Consider the following 16881-nt stretch of genomic DNA (forward strand, 5'->3'; position numbering starts at 1 on the left):
GTTCTTGTCATAAGTGTCATATTGTTGAATCATGTGTAAAAATGTCCAGTAATGTAAATAAATGTAATAAACAAACCCTGGTATAGTGATTGCCACTGTGACGTATTAAGCCTTTTTATAGGCCAACGAGGCTTCGGTCGTCTTTATTGAGTATTCGCGCACGAAGAGATGAGCTCGTCCTAATCATGCGTTGGTATTGCGCGTTCTTTTTGGTTCAGTTTATATTAATACACGGTTGTGTTGGTGAACTAAGTGTAGAAAGAAAAGAGAAACTTATCAATGGATTTCTCGAGTATTTGAATAATTTGCCTGAACAGACGTACACATACGAAGAAGGTGTAATTAATGATGCGCAGAAACTTGTGAGTAGCTAATTTATATTCGACTGTGTTTTTTCTTTTGATACCAGCTATTTTGTTACTTGACGGTATTTATAATTACGCACTCATAATATACCCTCCTTTCTAATTTTCAAATAATGGCAAAAATGACGTAAAAAATAAATTGATGAAATGCAAAATTTTATTTAAATTTTCTTAAAAACTACATTTAATACCTAATCAATTATGTGTTAGGTATGACTTCATGCATTGTTATTATGAATATAGATGATATCTGTGACAAAATCCACATCGATTTCTATCGTTAACATAGATTAGTATCGTTATATAAACATTTACATAGGTTTATTCCATTACTCCAGCAAACAGTGGTTTGGAGATCCCCAGATGCATTTTTTTTTGTTAATTCTTTAATTTTTTGAGTGATGATATTATTTCAGTGTGATGATATAATATGAGTAATTATTTGAGTGTAACTGTAATTTTGGGGATCTTTTCTTGGCCCGCATTGCTTATTTTAAAATTGAAACACTTCTAAAATAGCCCATATTGAAATACTATGAAAAACTAAATAAGTTGCATTGATGGCTACTTACAACCTTTATAATGATCTTATGATCTTTGTTTAAATTTAAGGTTTTGAATATCATTGAGAACTAGAGCATATTTTAGGCATGAAGCTTCTGTATTGTTTGGAAGAAATAAAAGAAAAAATAATATGCTAGTAATAACTTTAATTATAAAAGGGCATTTACATTGAGAAGGAATATATCTAATTTTTATATGAGTACTGTGAAAGGTTATCTAAAGTAAGACCTATGCTATTATCTCCAGTCACTATCGGGCATATTATTAAACTGTTTTGTTTTTTTTATTTAAACCTATTTTTGTTAATGAATTAATAATAACTCATGATCTTTTATGTATGAACAATAGATTGATAGATGGAGTTTAAAAAAAAGTTAAAATAGTTTTTTACTGAAATCTAAAATAATGACAGTTTTTTATAAGTGGTAGAAACCTCTATGGTTTGACTCTAAGCAGCACCACCACCACCCCTTTTTTGCCTTATGACAGTGTTAATTGATGCTGTGTTCTGTAGTGACTCATTTGTGACCAACTTCGGAATATCAAAATATCTATCTAATATATAAAATTCTCGTGTCACAGTTTTCGTTGCCATACTCCTCCGAAACGGCTTGACCGATTTTGATGAAATTTTTTCTGCTTATCCGGTATCTATGAGAATCTGCCAACATCTATTTTTCATCCCCCTAAATGATAAGGGTTGTTCACCCTTAACATTTTTTCGGGTCAGCTAGTAGCTTATGAAATTCATTATAGAAGTCCATGGGTAGCAATAGCCACTTAGAGGTATTCCCGGAGCGCTATGACAGGGGTCTTTTAAAAAAAGCTGCAAAAAAGCTCTCATACAAAACTGGCTATGCATGGCGACTCCTCTGGTGTTTATTAAAATAATAATTCAATTCTGAGTAAAAAGTGTGGGGTGCATTTTACTGTGCATAACGATTCTCTCATAGTTAATTGCCAATAGATAATTGTAACATTTAAAATATCAAGCACCTCACCTCAAATATCATGCACTCTGAATTGAATTATTATTTTAAGAACTTAATAATTATTTTCTAGTTTTTAGTTCCAATAGCAATAAAAGCGTGTTTTTTTAGTTTTTTAAAACTATTATTTATGTACATGACAGAAATAGGAAACAGGCAAGCAGCCAACCCAATGCCATTAAGTGGCAATTACAAACATTTGTATTGTTTGTAATCAACCACAGATAAAATCAGTATCCTACCCGTGGTTGGTCCCAGGTATTGTTGCTATGGACCAAGTTGGAATAAGATACATTCCAATTATTATGTCTCCCTTACCACACCCTTGAAACCAGAACACAGTAGTGCTTAATACTGTTGTTAGTCAAAATTAGTGTGGCGGTGGTGCCTCCAGAGTTGAACCAAAGGATTCTATTACCATCTATTTTATTGTTCATTACCACATTCTGTGTATGAATAATGAAATTTTGAGACAAACAAAATGACAAACAAAATTTTTTAGGATGAAAATGTATACAGGATTGAGAGTAGTTTGAAAGCCAGTGATGTTCATAATTTGGATAAACACAAGCTTTTCAAATGCTCTGCTACCATTTTGGATCTTGGGGAGAGTGGGGTGTCCATTCAAAATAATGAGCATCAGTGCCATGATGCTGACTTGGAGACCAAGCTTGGTAATGCTTCTCCTAAAGTGGAAGAGGCCTCCGTGGATCAGCAGACTACTGTAACAGAACCAACATTTGACTATCAACCCATACAACTGGATAATGAAATTCAAACCACAGCTGCGGTTAGTTATTTTTCATATATTTGAATAAATAATGTAAGTTATTTGTAAATTACTAGTTTTTGCTCGCGGCTTCGTCCGCGTTTAAAAGAAAATAATATAACATACTAACATACATAAAACTGTTAATTCGTACCTTCAACTTTGCTAAAGATCATCACTTGATCAAATGCATAGTTTACGATTGAATCCTTACTAATATCAATTAAAATAATCGATTTTTTGGGTCCAAAAGATCGATTCTCCGATTAACCGATCTTAGATCGCCATCCCTAGTTCCCGCGGGATTTCCGGGAGATAAAAACTATCCTATGTCCTTTCTCGGGTCTCAGACTATCTTTGTACAAAATTTCATTAAAATCGGTTCTGTGGTTTAGGCGTGAAGAAGAGACAACCAGACAGACAGACAGACAGAGTTACTTTTGGATTTATAATGTTAGTAAGGATTTATGCCTAATGTAGGTTGTATTCAATTTTTGAAATATAATGTATAGCGTTTTTTTATTAATAGAGAACCTTTTAATTTGTTTTTCTATAGGCTTGCCTTTCTAACTACACTTAATTATAATTATAATAAACATAATCTGTAAATATTGCATGGTGTAGCTTGGTTTGTAGCTGCCTGGAGTGAGATTTCATTTTCCATGTGGGGCATAATTATTTAATAAACAATTTGATATTTCATAAAATATATATATTTTCAGGTGACTTCAGGTGAACAGTTCATTGCTATTCCCCGACAGCATCCTAGTGTGCCGTGTATAGGATGTTCACAACATGTCAACATCCAGGCAGCCGGTGTGACTGATCTGGCTGAACTTGCAATAAAGCATCTTGATAAACATGACCCCATTGCAAGGCACAGTCTTGATTCTGTGGTTGATGTGGAGAGGCAGGTTCAGGTAAGAATAACAAATCCTATTAAGGATTATAAAACACTATATGGTATAATTGCAATAGTATGAAATCTTGATGCGCGAGTCTGATTTTGCGATCCTTTTTTGGGTGGACAGTTTGACACCCTCCAATATCATTTAATGTTCTATAAATTTTTATTCATTATATATATATTTTTAGGTTGTTAATGGCGTCCGATACATATTGACCCTCATTGTTAACTATAACAATTGTACTTCAGAAGAAACAGAAGAATGTATTACAAAATCGCCTTGCAAGGTGTCAGTCCTAGAAAAACCATGGGCTAAATTACCCGATGGTTCAAAATATCGAGCAATTGTATCCAATAACTGTACCAGTGAATGGCTGTATGGAGACAATGGCGAGGTCGTAAGTTATAAGGATGGAAATAAACAAAGTAACGATATTGTTATAAATCCTTCGAATGATGGTAAAGATAACCGAAATGACTATCCCAAACCTACTCCTGATTACGATAAAATTGCAAACACAGGATCAGCAGATGAAATTCTTAAAGCTATACATCATACAGATGTTCAAGCACAGCAAAAATCCTTAACAGAAGTAGAAATAAAAAATTTAGAGTCGCAAATTATTCCACATGATCAGTTTTTTGAAACAGGTATTCCTATAAACGTAGAGTCTACAACGTCTGGTTCATCAAAATTTAGTGCGCAAGCTGTATCAAATATTGAGACCGCGAAACATTACAGTGATAATTCGGGTCAGGTAAAACAAGCAGACGATGAAACACAGACAACTTTAGATGAGGGAAAGCGAAAAGCTATAGAGGACTTAATCAATTTCTTTAATTCTGCTGGTTTTGATTCAAAGGCTACAGAAGATATACAAAGAATAAAAAGAAGTTACGATCATGATTTGCAAATCATGGCAATGGCAGAAAAATACTATAAGATCAAGAAGAATATTAAAAATGCAGAATATATTTATTCATTAGCCCAGGTTATGGTCGATCATCTAAATGAAATGGATATGGAAATTAAAACTCGTGTGCTTCAGGATGTAATAACAGCGGAAGAAGAAAAAGAAAATTATCAAAATTTTTTCTACATCCAAGCTCGTGTCATAATTCCGTGTGATAAAGCAGACTGTAAAAAAGAAGATACCATTAAGAAAATTTGCAATGGCATAATTGATACTTCGGATAAAAATATTCCGCAAGTATTAAGTGCTTTTTGTCATGATGAATCTATAAACAAAAATGGTATAGGTAGATTCAATAATGTTCCATTAAATGATCCTCTTCTTCAGAAGTTATCTTTACAAGCTCTAAACGAAATAGAATTGGCATCATCTCGATTAAATGCTATGACAATTCAAAGGATAGTTTCTGCGAATACTCAGAAAGTTTCAGGTACTCTGACAAGGATGATATTAATCCTTGCATATACCGATTGTAAAAAACAAATTCCTTTATTAAAAAGGAAAAATTGCACAATACTAGAAGATTTAGGGTCAAGTATATGTGAAGTAGAAATTCACGAAAGACATTGGCTTAAAGAGAAGAAAATAACTCATTCATGCTCTGAAAGATCAATAGATGAAACCTTTTCAGGTTTCGGCCATCATAAAATATATAATAAAAATGATACGGATCCTAAAATTCTTGAAATGGTGCAAGAAGCTTTGCAGTATTTGGAAATTAATTCCAATAAAAATAATAAACAGAAGCTTGTAGAAATACAATCCGTTCAAACTCAAATAATTGCGGGTCTTTTAACTCATGTGAACTTCGTTGTTGGGTACACAACTTGCTCTAATGATTTTCAAGTAGATATAAACACTTGTAATTTGATAAAAAGTGAACCATTACGAAAATGTCAGGCACAAGTATGGGAGAGACCGTGGTTAGAAGATGGCAGACAGGTAAATGTTACATGTGAAAACGACCTCGAAAATGAAATACCCAGGTCGAGAAGAAAGAGATCATCGAATTTTTTTGTTGGAGGAAAAAAACCAGATGATCCTACAGATCCAAAGTATAAAACATTGGCTAAAGAATCCCTAGCGCAGTTTATGCAGTCATCTGATGGTTCACAACACTACGATGTCATAAATGTTAACAATGTAACACGTCAAGTTGTCGCGGGGTCTAGTACAGAAATATGGTTCGATGTATCACCAACTAATTGCCAGTTAGACAGTGAAAGAAAACCAACATCTTCTGTATGCGAAGTACAGAATCCAGCTGTTAAATTTAGCTGTCATTCTAAAGTATGGGAACGACCGTGGCTGAACAAAACGGATATTACAATTGATTGTAAACTAGATGAATCGGTAAGCAGAACAAAGAGATCAACGAATTCCAACCAGTCCAGGGGCGAACGTTTTCTTGTTGGAGGAAAAAAACCAGATGATCCTACAGATCCAAAGTATAAAACATTGGCTAAAGAATCCCTAGCGCAGTTTATGCAGTCATCTGATGGTTCACAACACTACGATGTCATAAATGTTAACAATGTAACACGTCAAGTTGTCGCGGGGTCTCTTACGCAAATATGGTTTGATATATCTCCAACTAATTGCGAGTTAGATACTCAAAGGAAACCGACGTCTTCCGTATGTGAGGTAAATAATCCAGCAGTTAAATTTAGCTGTCGTGCTGAAGTATTTGAACAAAAGTGGCTGAAAATAAAGAATATTGTAACTCAATGCGAAATGCCAGTGCCAGATGAACCAGCTACCAGAAAAGTCAGACACATTGTTGGTGGTCAGTTGGAGATGGATCCTGAATATTACCATCAGATTGGTCAAGAAGTAGAAAATCAAAAAGAAAATAAGCAGCTTAAACTTCGCACGTTAGGGGGTTTGCATAGAAAGCAATACTCGGAAAGAAAAATGATTGGTGGTCTACAAATTGAAGATCCTAGTAATAAAAAATTTAGAACTTTTGCACAGGAATCGTTACAACAATATCAACATGTGAAAAAATGTAAAGTACGCCATGAAGTTGTAGAAGTAAAACATGCTACCTCACAAATAGTGTCTGGTATAATATATAAGATTGATTTTATAGCCTCCCCTACTTCTTGTCCTATTGATTCAAGAAAATCTACAAATTGTATTCGCAATAATGAAGTAAAACTTTATTGTCATGCTGAAATTTGGAGCCAACCATGGTTACACCGTAAAGAAATTAAAGTGTTCTGCGATAAAGATGAAGACGAAGATGAAGATGATATTGAAGACGACAGTCTTGGTGTAGAATACAGAAATAAGCGTGACCCCTATGAAGGACGAGTCTTACAACGAAATAAAAGACAGTTAGGTTTTGATGATGACTATGTCGATGAAGATATACGGTATTATTATGCTGAACGTGCTTTACAAAATTTGAATGACAAGTCTGATACAAATAATTTACAAAAATTAATTACCATACATGCATTTCAAACAAGCAAAACTATGGGTGCTAATATGGTAAGAATGTACATTGAAACGGCTTATACGTACTGCATAAAGCATAAGGACGAATCTGATTTGCACGACTGCGATGAACTTAGTGGCCTAAATCACAGATTATGTCTTGTTAGATTATGGCCTTCACTGGATGATCAACTCATCGTCGAAGACGTTTCTGTGGTGTGCGACGACAACGTCGATTTCGAAACAATAACAGGTTTGTCGATACCGGCATTAATTGAAGCGTCTGTTAAAGAACTTGAAAAGTCCAAAAGAATTAAGCATAAAATACTACAACAGGGGGAACCCTACGTAATTCCCACCTTGGACTCTAACATGCCAATCACCATGACTTTCATAATTGTTCATACTAATTGCTCTAAAGATGGTGATTATCGAAAGCGTTTCGACTGCCAAGTAGACACTACAATACCAGAAAAATCATGCATTTCTTATTTGTGGCCATTACCTAACAGCAGAAGCATTCAAAAAATAAGAGTGAAATGTGGTCCACCCCAAATGAAACGAAAAAAGCGATCAATTTCGTCCAATTCTACTGACATTGATCCAGACTATGTAATGATTAAGGATATGGTTGAAGAATCTTTGGAAAAATTAGAAATGTCATCCACCCACAGATATAAACAAAGGCTTTTAGAGATAAATAGCTATTCCACTAAATTAACAACTGGCCGAGTTACTACAATAGATTTCGATGTGGCCTATACATCTTGTTTAAAATACGAATGGGTCGATAATGTTACGAAGTGTGACTATCTGGAACATCTGCCTAGAAGGCACTGCATATCTCATGTTTTTGAGCGGCTCTGGATCAACAATGGCCGGCACATTGATGTGAATTGCGAAGATGATGAAACTCCATTAGAAGCTCATATAGAGTTTGAGAGTGCCGAAAACGCAATGGAGTTAGCAAAGGAAGCTGTAAAACATATAGAAGCGAAATATCCGCATCCGCGTAAACAGAAAGTTGTGAGGATATTCTCACTGGAAAAGCAGGTGATTGCGGGCATACACTACAGAATGAAGATCGAAGTTGGTATAACTAATTGTCTGGCGTTGAGTGTTAATGAAGATTGCGAGTTCGAGAAGAACGTGGGCCAGAACAAATTCTGTCGCGTGAATGTTTGGTTCCGGCCCTGGACAGATCACCCGCCAAACTTCCGTGTATCGTGTGACTATCAAGCGGGAGTTACTTCGGACATATATCGTCAAATTCAGGCCGAGCACCTGTTCTTTGATTTCATAGCAACCTACAAGCCACAGTACGAAAACGAACCCGCAGAGATGCTTAAACGCTTTAAAATATTCGAGGAGAATATTAGGAAAATACATGAGATGAATATTCATGAGCGCGGAACCGCAAGATATGGCGTGACTCGGTTTGCAGATCTCACCTACGAAGAGTTCAGTACTCGGTACTTGGGGCTTAAGCCAAAAATGCGTGATGCAAATCAAATACCTTTGAGGAAGGCAACTATCCCTGAAGTGCCGCTGCCTAATAAATTTGACTGGCGGGACCATGATGCCGTGACAGAGGTCAAGGACCAGGGTTCATGCGGTAGTTGCTGGGCTTTCAGTGTTACAGGTAAGTTACTCTTTATTATTAAATTAAATAAACTAAAGTTATATAATTAAATGAGATGACAATTTCAATGATCGGGATAAAAGCCATACAATAGGACAGACCGACATATAGTGTGTTCAAACTCTTGACAACAAGTGGAACATTAATAGTCTTTATGGGTGACTCATATTAAACGAATTGAATCTGTCCGTTTACTGTAGTCCATGGGCGTTTGAGGCGTTCTATCAGAAGTTGCATACAGATTCGTTGCTCCTCTTTACGTCTGAGATCGATAGGCCATACACCGTGTGCCAAACAGTGTTACTGTTAACACTGCGTCACAGGACAAATAATTGTCGCACCACCGCCTCTGTTCTGCTGTCGCAGACTTCTACCATTCTAAGATTTTACTTAAAGAGTTCAGTTTATCCTATTTTTTTACAAACAGTAGATAGATTTTTTTCTATTTTGGTAGGCGAAGCATTGAATAGATTGATTATTAATAACAATCGCTATTAAGTAACCAATCATTAATCATTTTGACAGGAAATGTGGAAGGTCAATGGAAGATAAAATCTGGCCAGCTCTTGTCACTCTCCGAACAAGAGTTGGTGGACTGTGACAAGCTTGATGATGGATGCAATGGTGGTCTACCAGATAACGCTTACAGGTAAACCTCTTCCTAATCCTCATTTAAATACATATTCCTGCGTTATGTTAGCTATGGTCAGAGTCGGAATTAGGGCCAATGAAGAAGCGGAGGCCTCTAATTATATTCCGAATAAGAGAAAAAATAGTTTTTTGCCCAATTCTATCAAGAAATATTGCCAGCAAATAAACTTGTTTCAAACAATGTAGTATTTAGTTAACTGCAAGTATTATCTGTGGCAATGCGAAATAATACTTAAAAAAAGTTGCTGATGCGTCCATTTTTTTATTTGTTGAAATAGTGGCCATGGATTTATCAGTACAATTTAAATAAACAATGTAATCTACAAGGAATTGTAATGCAAATGTTAACCAAATGTTTCATCTATTTGTTCGAATTTGTTTGTTGTTAAAATCGTGATCACAATACGTGTTCCTGAAAAAACAAACACGCAGTAAAATTGTAGGAATTTCCGTTGCATTAATAAACATTATGTTGTTCAAGTGCCAACGTTAAGAAAAACGTGTGTAACCGTTGACGTCATTCTCTCGGAGGAGACAATGTAGACATTAGTGCAACCGTAGGTATATGTAACAATTTCTTAATACATATATAATTATTATATGAGTTTATGTTACAGAACTTTAAAAAATGCGAGTCTTATTTGGGGGTGTTAAAAGTCAAAGTATTTTATTATATGTAAATTATGTTCGAATGATAAACATGGAGATTCGTTTACGGAGAAAAAGTCTACTACTTAATACATTTATTGTAATTTATTAACAATGAAACAAAACCAAATTAAATGTAAGAATTTGTTGCATTAATTTATTAGAGTTTCGATACTATCTTAAAAATAAGTAAGCCTTATTGATGTAGTGGTGATGTATGTTGATTGAAATATTACTGAGAATGATTCGGTGCAATCTGTCCTTGATTCGGTTCTAATATAAGCGTGTGGTATTTACGTGCCGACTACATGCATCTATTTCAAGTTTCTTACATCCATACTCTAGCGAATTTCATTGCGTTACTAAGGACGATTTAACATTTTTTCCGAAAAGCGGGAATGTAAAATATCGTCGATTTTAACATTAATCGAAGACAAGCATTGGTTTCATTATATCATGATAGTTTATTTATTTTTATGTTTGTTTAGTTATCATAAATGTATCTGTTTGTTTGTAGGTATATTTATTCTTTGTCCCTGTAGTTCCGGGACTAGAATAGGGCTACGGTATCCCCTGCCTGTCGTAGGAGGCGACTAAAAGGGGGCTTCCGGGGTTGCGGGCGGCAAGAGTGGGAGCTCGAACCGTCCAGCTAGCGACCCCGGGAAGGACGGCGGTATGTGTGGTCGCATACCGTCGTAAACACTACATGGTGTGGGAGGAGCGAAAGCTGCTCCTCCAGGGTAGAGCCCGATCGGGGCATCGCGCTTGGAGGGCTCCGGTTGTGTTCCGTCGGAGATCCCGGAGTTCTCCAACAAGCGTTGAGGACGGCCACCGGGGGGGTTTTAGTGCGGTAAAAATCCCACATAACCCGGCGTCGCTCCCACGTCGTCGGGTACCTTTTGAAGGTTTCCCCCTCGAGAAAAAAAAAAAAAAAAAAAAAGGTATATTTATTCTTAACTTGTTCAAGGCGGACATACTCTACTACATTACTCATAGTTAAATTCAATTACATTCGATTAGTTCACACGAATGAACTCGTTACGTACCAGAATATACAGACATAGGGCGTGTCAGAATACATGTCTGTGGCAGACAAAATAGATTTTCCTTTACAATGTTTATTGATGTATTTATTTTAACGCTTCCGCGCAGACATAGGGCGTGTATAGAAAAATATAAATATATATATTATGTGTATTCCTGCCGCATAACAGCAGTGTTAAGCGCTCCTGTGTTCTGGTTTGAAGGGTGTGGTAAGGGAGACATACTTTTCCGAGGCGTTCCAGCTTAGTCCTCAGGGGTAGCGGCGCATCTCTGTCCGACATCAGGTAGGAATATCTATTCATATCTAGGGTTGATTAGAGATGTCCATGGGCGGCAGTAGCCACTTACCATCAGGTGGACTGCATGCTCGTCTGCTACTCCTATATTATATTAAAAAAAAATAACATTTTATGTGCCCCGGTCCGTTTATGGCACGTTCAATGTCTGTAGACATACATTAACCTCAACACTTCATGTAGTCTGAGCTTTAGTTTAGCGGTTAGGCCACCCACGCAATGCTTATAAAAACAAACTTATCTCTATGAATATGAATATATTATGTTCACTTTAAGATGATGAATCGGTCAAGGTTATACAATTACATCTAATGAAATGTGTTATTGCAATTGCAGTTTTTTTATTATATAGGAATATCAGACAATAAGTAGTTCACGTGATGGTGCGTAGATGTTGCCGCCCATCGACATCTGTAATTGACTACATATAGGATTCGATTCCTACCCCTAATGACTAAGCTGGAATGCCTCGAAAATGTATCTCTCCCTAACCGCACTCTTAAAACAAGAACACGGCAGTGCTTAACACTGCTTTTATTAGGCAGAAATAGGTATGGCGGTGGTACCAGAGTCGAACCACAGAGGGTTCTACTTTGTAAATTGACATTAAGTACATGTTATTGGAATGTAATTATCCTGAAATAACCCAGTAGGTAATTCACCTTCGAGTTATTTCGTTAGAACATTAGTGATAAATCTGACATTGCGGTCAAACAGTATGATAACGGTTTATGTACATTACCCTGGGTTTATTTCTTTGTTTTGTAAAAATAGCTACACATAACGTGTGAGTAACATGCCAAATGCGTAATTTATTGTAAATAGTCAACTTGCAAGTAGAATGGGTAGGTGACGTATGGTTAAGACAGATGTTTTTAGAAAATATAGTATTGATAACATCAGGAAATGTTCATATACCTACATAGAAATATATTGGTCAGGGTTTTTTTCTTTGATCCCTATTTTACTTATCAACGGGTTTTTCTTAAAATAAGCGGAACTTTATCACTTTGCGTCCAAATGGTAGCCTGTATATTTTTTAATTTTCTTGAATATTTTCCATGTCATTTAGAAGTGATCATACGAGCGAAATTTTTATTTACTTTTATTGTAAGATTGGAGTAGCAAACGAGCATGCAATCCATCTGTGTGTAAATGGTCACTGCCGTTTATAACCGTCTATAACCAATTCCATTGAACCAGGGGTTCTACCTGAACCTTTTGAAGGTGGTAGAACCCTTTGTGGTTTGACTCCGGCGGCACCACCGCCACACCTATTTCTGCCTAATAACACCAGTGTTCGGCGCTGCTGTGTTCCGTTTTGAAGGGTGTGGTAAGGGAGACATACTTTTCCGAGGCGTTCCAGCTTAGTCCTCAGGGGTAGCGGCGCATCTGTGGCCGACCTCAGGTAGGAATATCTAATCCTATCTGGGGTTGATTACAGATGTCCATGGGCGGCAGTAGCCACTTACGATTAGGTGGACTGCATGCTCATCTGCTACTCCTATATTATAAAAAAAAAACTTACTGATTTATTGCCACACCCGAAGACTTGATAAAATTATCGTCTCACGGCTTCATATGTAAGTCGAACGGGGCCGAACGTGTCATGTACCTAAGTCGCCCGGCATTCACACTCTTCTACCGATACGTAAGAACTGTTTCACTCTATATACGAGTAGGTGTGACAGTGGTATCTGTTCGTTCGAACTATACCGGTCGTACCTTTCAAACTTACATCTCTAATAATATTTACAGGAGATTGAAGCTTTCCGGGTTGAATATATTATACTTATGTGTATTTTTAATAATTACAGAGCAATAGAAGAGTTGGGTGGTTTGGAGACAGAGAACGACTATCCCTACGAGGGCGAGAACGACAAGTGCTCGTTCAACAGGACGCTGTCGAAGGTCCAGATCACCAGCGCGGTGAACATCACCAGCAATGAGACTGACATGGCGAAATGGCTCGTGAAGAATGGACCTATATCTATTGGCAAGTATTCCCCCCATGCCACACTGTTGGCCACAACGGTTGGTGTGCAAACCTATGTGGTTCTACTTCGGAGCACCATTACGACGAAGATTCCATAATAACAGGAAAGGTGATAAAGGAGGTATAGGTACCTATCCAAAACGTTCCAACTTAGTCCTCAGGGGTAGTGATGCACCTGTAGCCAACTTCAGATAATACTGATATTATCAGGTTGATTACAGAGGGCCATTGCCGACAGAGCCCATTGACTAGGTGGACTGCATGCTCGTTCAATTAATGTTAAAACCACCAAAAAAAACAATGAATGTTTATTGACTGCTTTCCAATAATATCCAGGATCGATGATGTGCACTTTTCGTAGCACCGAACCGCCTTTGAGTCTCTTACTTACTTTTTGCTTACTAAATACCGAAAGACAATTTCTAATAGGCGGAAATTGTCAAATTCCATTCGTTGGTAGGCAAACTGTTGGAAAGAATGATTATTAAGTAATTATTTTACTTGGCGGGCACCTATCGAGCTCCTGACCTACGACTTTACTTAATTTGGTTAATTGATTAAGAAATACACAAGGCGCAGGTGCCGCACACTTCAAAAATTAAAGGAGAATTTTGAAGGTGGTAGAACCCTTCGTGGTTCGACTCCAGCGGCACCACCGCCACACCTATTTCTACCTAATAACAGCAGTGTTAAGCGCTGCTGTGTTCCGGTTTGAAGGGTGTGGTAAGGGAGACAGACTTTTCCGAGGCGTTTCAGCTTAGTCCTCAGGGGTAGCGGCGCATCTGTGGCTGACCTCAGGTAGGAATATCTAATCCTATTTGGGGTTGATTACAGATGTCCATGGGCGGCAGTAGCCACTTACCATCAGGTGGACTGCATGCTCGTCTGCTACTCTTATATTATAAAAAAAGAGACAATGCGTGCAGGGGTTGAAGGGGTTGTAGTTAATAAATGTATTCTTGTTACAGGTATTAACGCAAATGCGATGCAGTTCTACGTGGGCGGCGTGTCCCACCCGTGGAAGATGCTCTGCAATCCGAAGAATTTGGATCACGGAGTTCTAATTGTCGGATATGGAACTAAAGGTAATATTTTCATCTATATCGTTTTGAAAATCGAACAGCCGCCAAGTGCTTGAAGTTCGGCCTCTCTTCATCATCATCATCATCATCAATCCATTACTGTCCCACTGCTGGGCACGGGTCTCCTCTCAGAGTGAGAAGGATTAGGTCATAGTCCACCGCGCTGGCCAAGTGCGTATTAGTAATAGTAATAGTAATATGCCATATATTATTATAAGACCTGTGTATGTTTGACAAATATGTGGTTTGTTATTTTCCTTGTATTTCGTCCTTGTTTTTTATACAGTTAATTAATTTATGTTATTGTGGTGTTATGGTACGAAATACGTGTTGATTATACAAGTTATTATTTCAATAATCAATATTCCATCCTCATCCTTATGTTGTTTGCCGTCGACTCCGGCGGCACCACCGTAATACCTATTTCCGCCTAATAACAGTGGTTGTTTAGCGCAGAAGCTAATCTAAGTAGTTCCTCAATAACTTAAATAGCCCACTAATTATTATTATTGATAATTATTTTGAGATGATTGCATACGTCTTAACATCATTTACCTTTAATATTAATATTTTTATTGTTAATTCTATCATGTAAACTAAGTTTTGACATGTGTAACACCTGTAAAGGTAGCATTTAATTGGACTTTATGTATCGTTATTTGACGTAATTTATATGCTTTACAGCCGCGTTTCCCAACCTATGGTCCGCGGACCCCTGGGGGTTCTCGAGTATATGTATGGGGGTCCGCGGTGTCATCTCTGGACCATGCATAAATCACTCATTATTAGAAAAATGTGATCTAAGCACACGATATTTTAAAAAATTAAAAAAGATGCAGCCAATGATGTATAACAATGTGAAAAGGCATTGTCTACTCTTATTTATACAAAAAAAAAGAACAAATACAGAAACAGATTACAAGTAGAATCTGATTTGAGATTACAGCTTAGTAGCAACATGAACCCGAATATCCCTGATTTGGTTGCAAAAAAGCAACACCAACCTTCGCATTTTTTTTTCATATTTTTCATAATAAACAGTTATAATATAACTATAATAAATATAACCTTCTGTATTTGTTTTTTTTTGTATCTGTAATAACTAAAATAAATACCTAATCCATTTTTTTTGCTGTTTATTTTATTAAGGGGGTCCGTGAAAACTGTGCTTGATTTCCTAAGGGTCCGTGCACTGAAAAAGGCTGGCAAACGCTGCTTTACACAATAAAATAAATAAATACGAAACTATCTATCTAACTAACTAATGGCCGGTCAGCCATATTGACCTACATATGTGTGTCCCTCTATATTTCTTATGCCCTCATGATTGTTTCCAGATTACCCGCTCTTCCACAAACACCTACCTTATTGGATCATCAAGAACTCGTGGGGCAAGTCGTGGGGCGAGCAGGGCTACTACCGCGTGTTCCGCGGCGACGGCACCTGCGGCCTCAACCAGATGGCCAGTAGCGCGGTCGTTTAACTCCACTTAACTATAGGAATAACGTGGAATAGGTACACCATCGATATAATGTCGCTAAGTTCTAACACCGTGAAACTAAAAAAGGGCCTTTTCAAAAAAGAACACAGCGTATTGGCTCGGCCAAATACCTGGTGGAAACTACGCGTAAGGTCGTCCACCGCACCGTCACCGAGTCGATACCGAGAACGAGATTATTGTGGGGCCGATTTTAATATGTCGTGACGGCGATAGTTTGTCCACCGCGACCGATATCGGCGGTTTATTTTGTTCGATCGATAACAGCGTGTGACGGCAGTGTATGGACAAGTTCCAACGTGCTTTTCATTGCCGGCACATCGGCCCGTCAAAATCTCGGTGCCAATCTAGCGGTTAAGCCGATCTACTCGAAATATCTAGCAAGAGGTTTGAAAGTAAAAGAGACGATTTTTGTTGGTAGTATAGTTAGTAATTCTGCGTTCCACGGTGTTAGTAGTTGCGACGATAAGCTTTCTATGAATGGAAGTAGACCGCATAATATTCATGATAACGCATGTAGTGAAACGAATCCGCGTAACCGTTGTAATGTTAACGTGTAAATCGATTGAATGCTTTGAATTTTATTATGTGTGGCCAATGTTCTGTAATTTTCAATTGGAACGCTAAGTGATTATGAGATGATTTTATATTATAAAACTCAGTAAATATATTGTATGTATTAGGTCTTAAACCTAAGTTATGTTGATGTATAAAATGATATAATAAAATCAAATCAATTTTTTTATTCAAAATAGGTTCTTTACAGAGCACTTTTTGAATGTCAATACAACTACCACCACTTCACAAGGTGTTTCGTTATGGAAAAGAAGAATCGGCCGTGAAATATATATCGGCCGTGAAAACTGTTAGATCTCATTATAACGCCTGGTCTTTCTTCAGTTGCTGTGATTTTACTACAAGTGATAAAAAAATATAATATATTCATATAACATGTTTATTTATTCACATTTTTATATACAACTATATTTTAAAGACATGCGCTGACTGTTTGGA

The 16881-nt window shown here is 37.1% G+C and overlaps 1 protein-coding gene across 1 annotated transcript; it reads left to right on the plus strand.

The window, feature by feature from the left end:
• The first annotated feature begins 18 nt into the window (after window positions 1-18).
• On the plus strand, window positions 19-16472 carry LOC140742955 (uncharacterized). The gene is made up of 8 exons (XM_073074062.1): window positions 19-362; window positions 2421-2708; window positions 3410-3607; window positions 3783-8652; window positions 9178-9301; window positions 13109-13287; window positions 14256-14372; window positions 15707-16472. The coding sequence occupies exons 1-8, from the start codon at window positions 186-188 to the stop codon at window positions 15850-15852; spliced, it is 6099 nt and encodes a 2032-aa protein (XP_072930163.1). The 5' UTR covers window positions 19-185; the 3' UTR covers window positions 15853-16472.
• Window positions 16473-16881: the final 409 nt, after the last annotated feature.

The sequence above is a fragment of the Epargyreus clarus genome, unplaced genomic scaffold (assembly GCF_041222505.1).
Source record: "Epargyreus clarus isolate Ecla_fem2 unplaced genomic scaffold, WU_Ecla_fem_2.2 ptg000006l, whole genome shotgun sequence".
Lineage (NCBI taxonomy): Eukaryota > Metazoa > Arthropoda > Insecta > Lepidoptera > Hesperiidae > Epargyreus > Epargyreus clarus.

Excerpts from the sequence above, each read along its gene's own strand:
- LOC140742955 (XM_073074062.1), top strand. The coding sequence starts at position 186 with ATGCGTTGGTATTGCGCGTTCTTTTTGGTTCAGTTTATATTAATACAC. Across the intron at positions 3,608-3,782 it reads ATGTGGAGAGGCAGGTTCAG|GTTGTTAATGGCGTCCGATA; the intron begins GTAAGAATAACA and ends ATATATTTTTAG. Across the intron at positions 9,302-13,108 it reads CTACCAGATAACGCTTACAG|AGCAATAGAAGAGTTGGGTG; the intron begins GTAAACCTCTTC and ends TAATAATTACAG.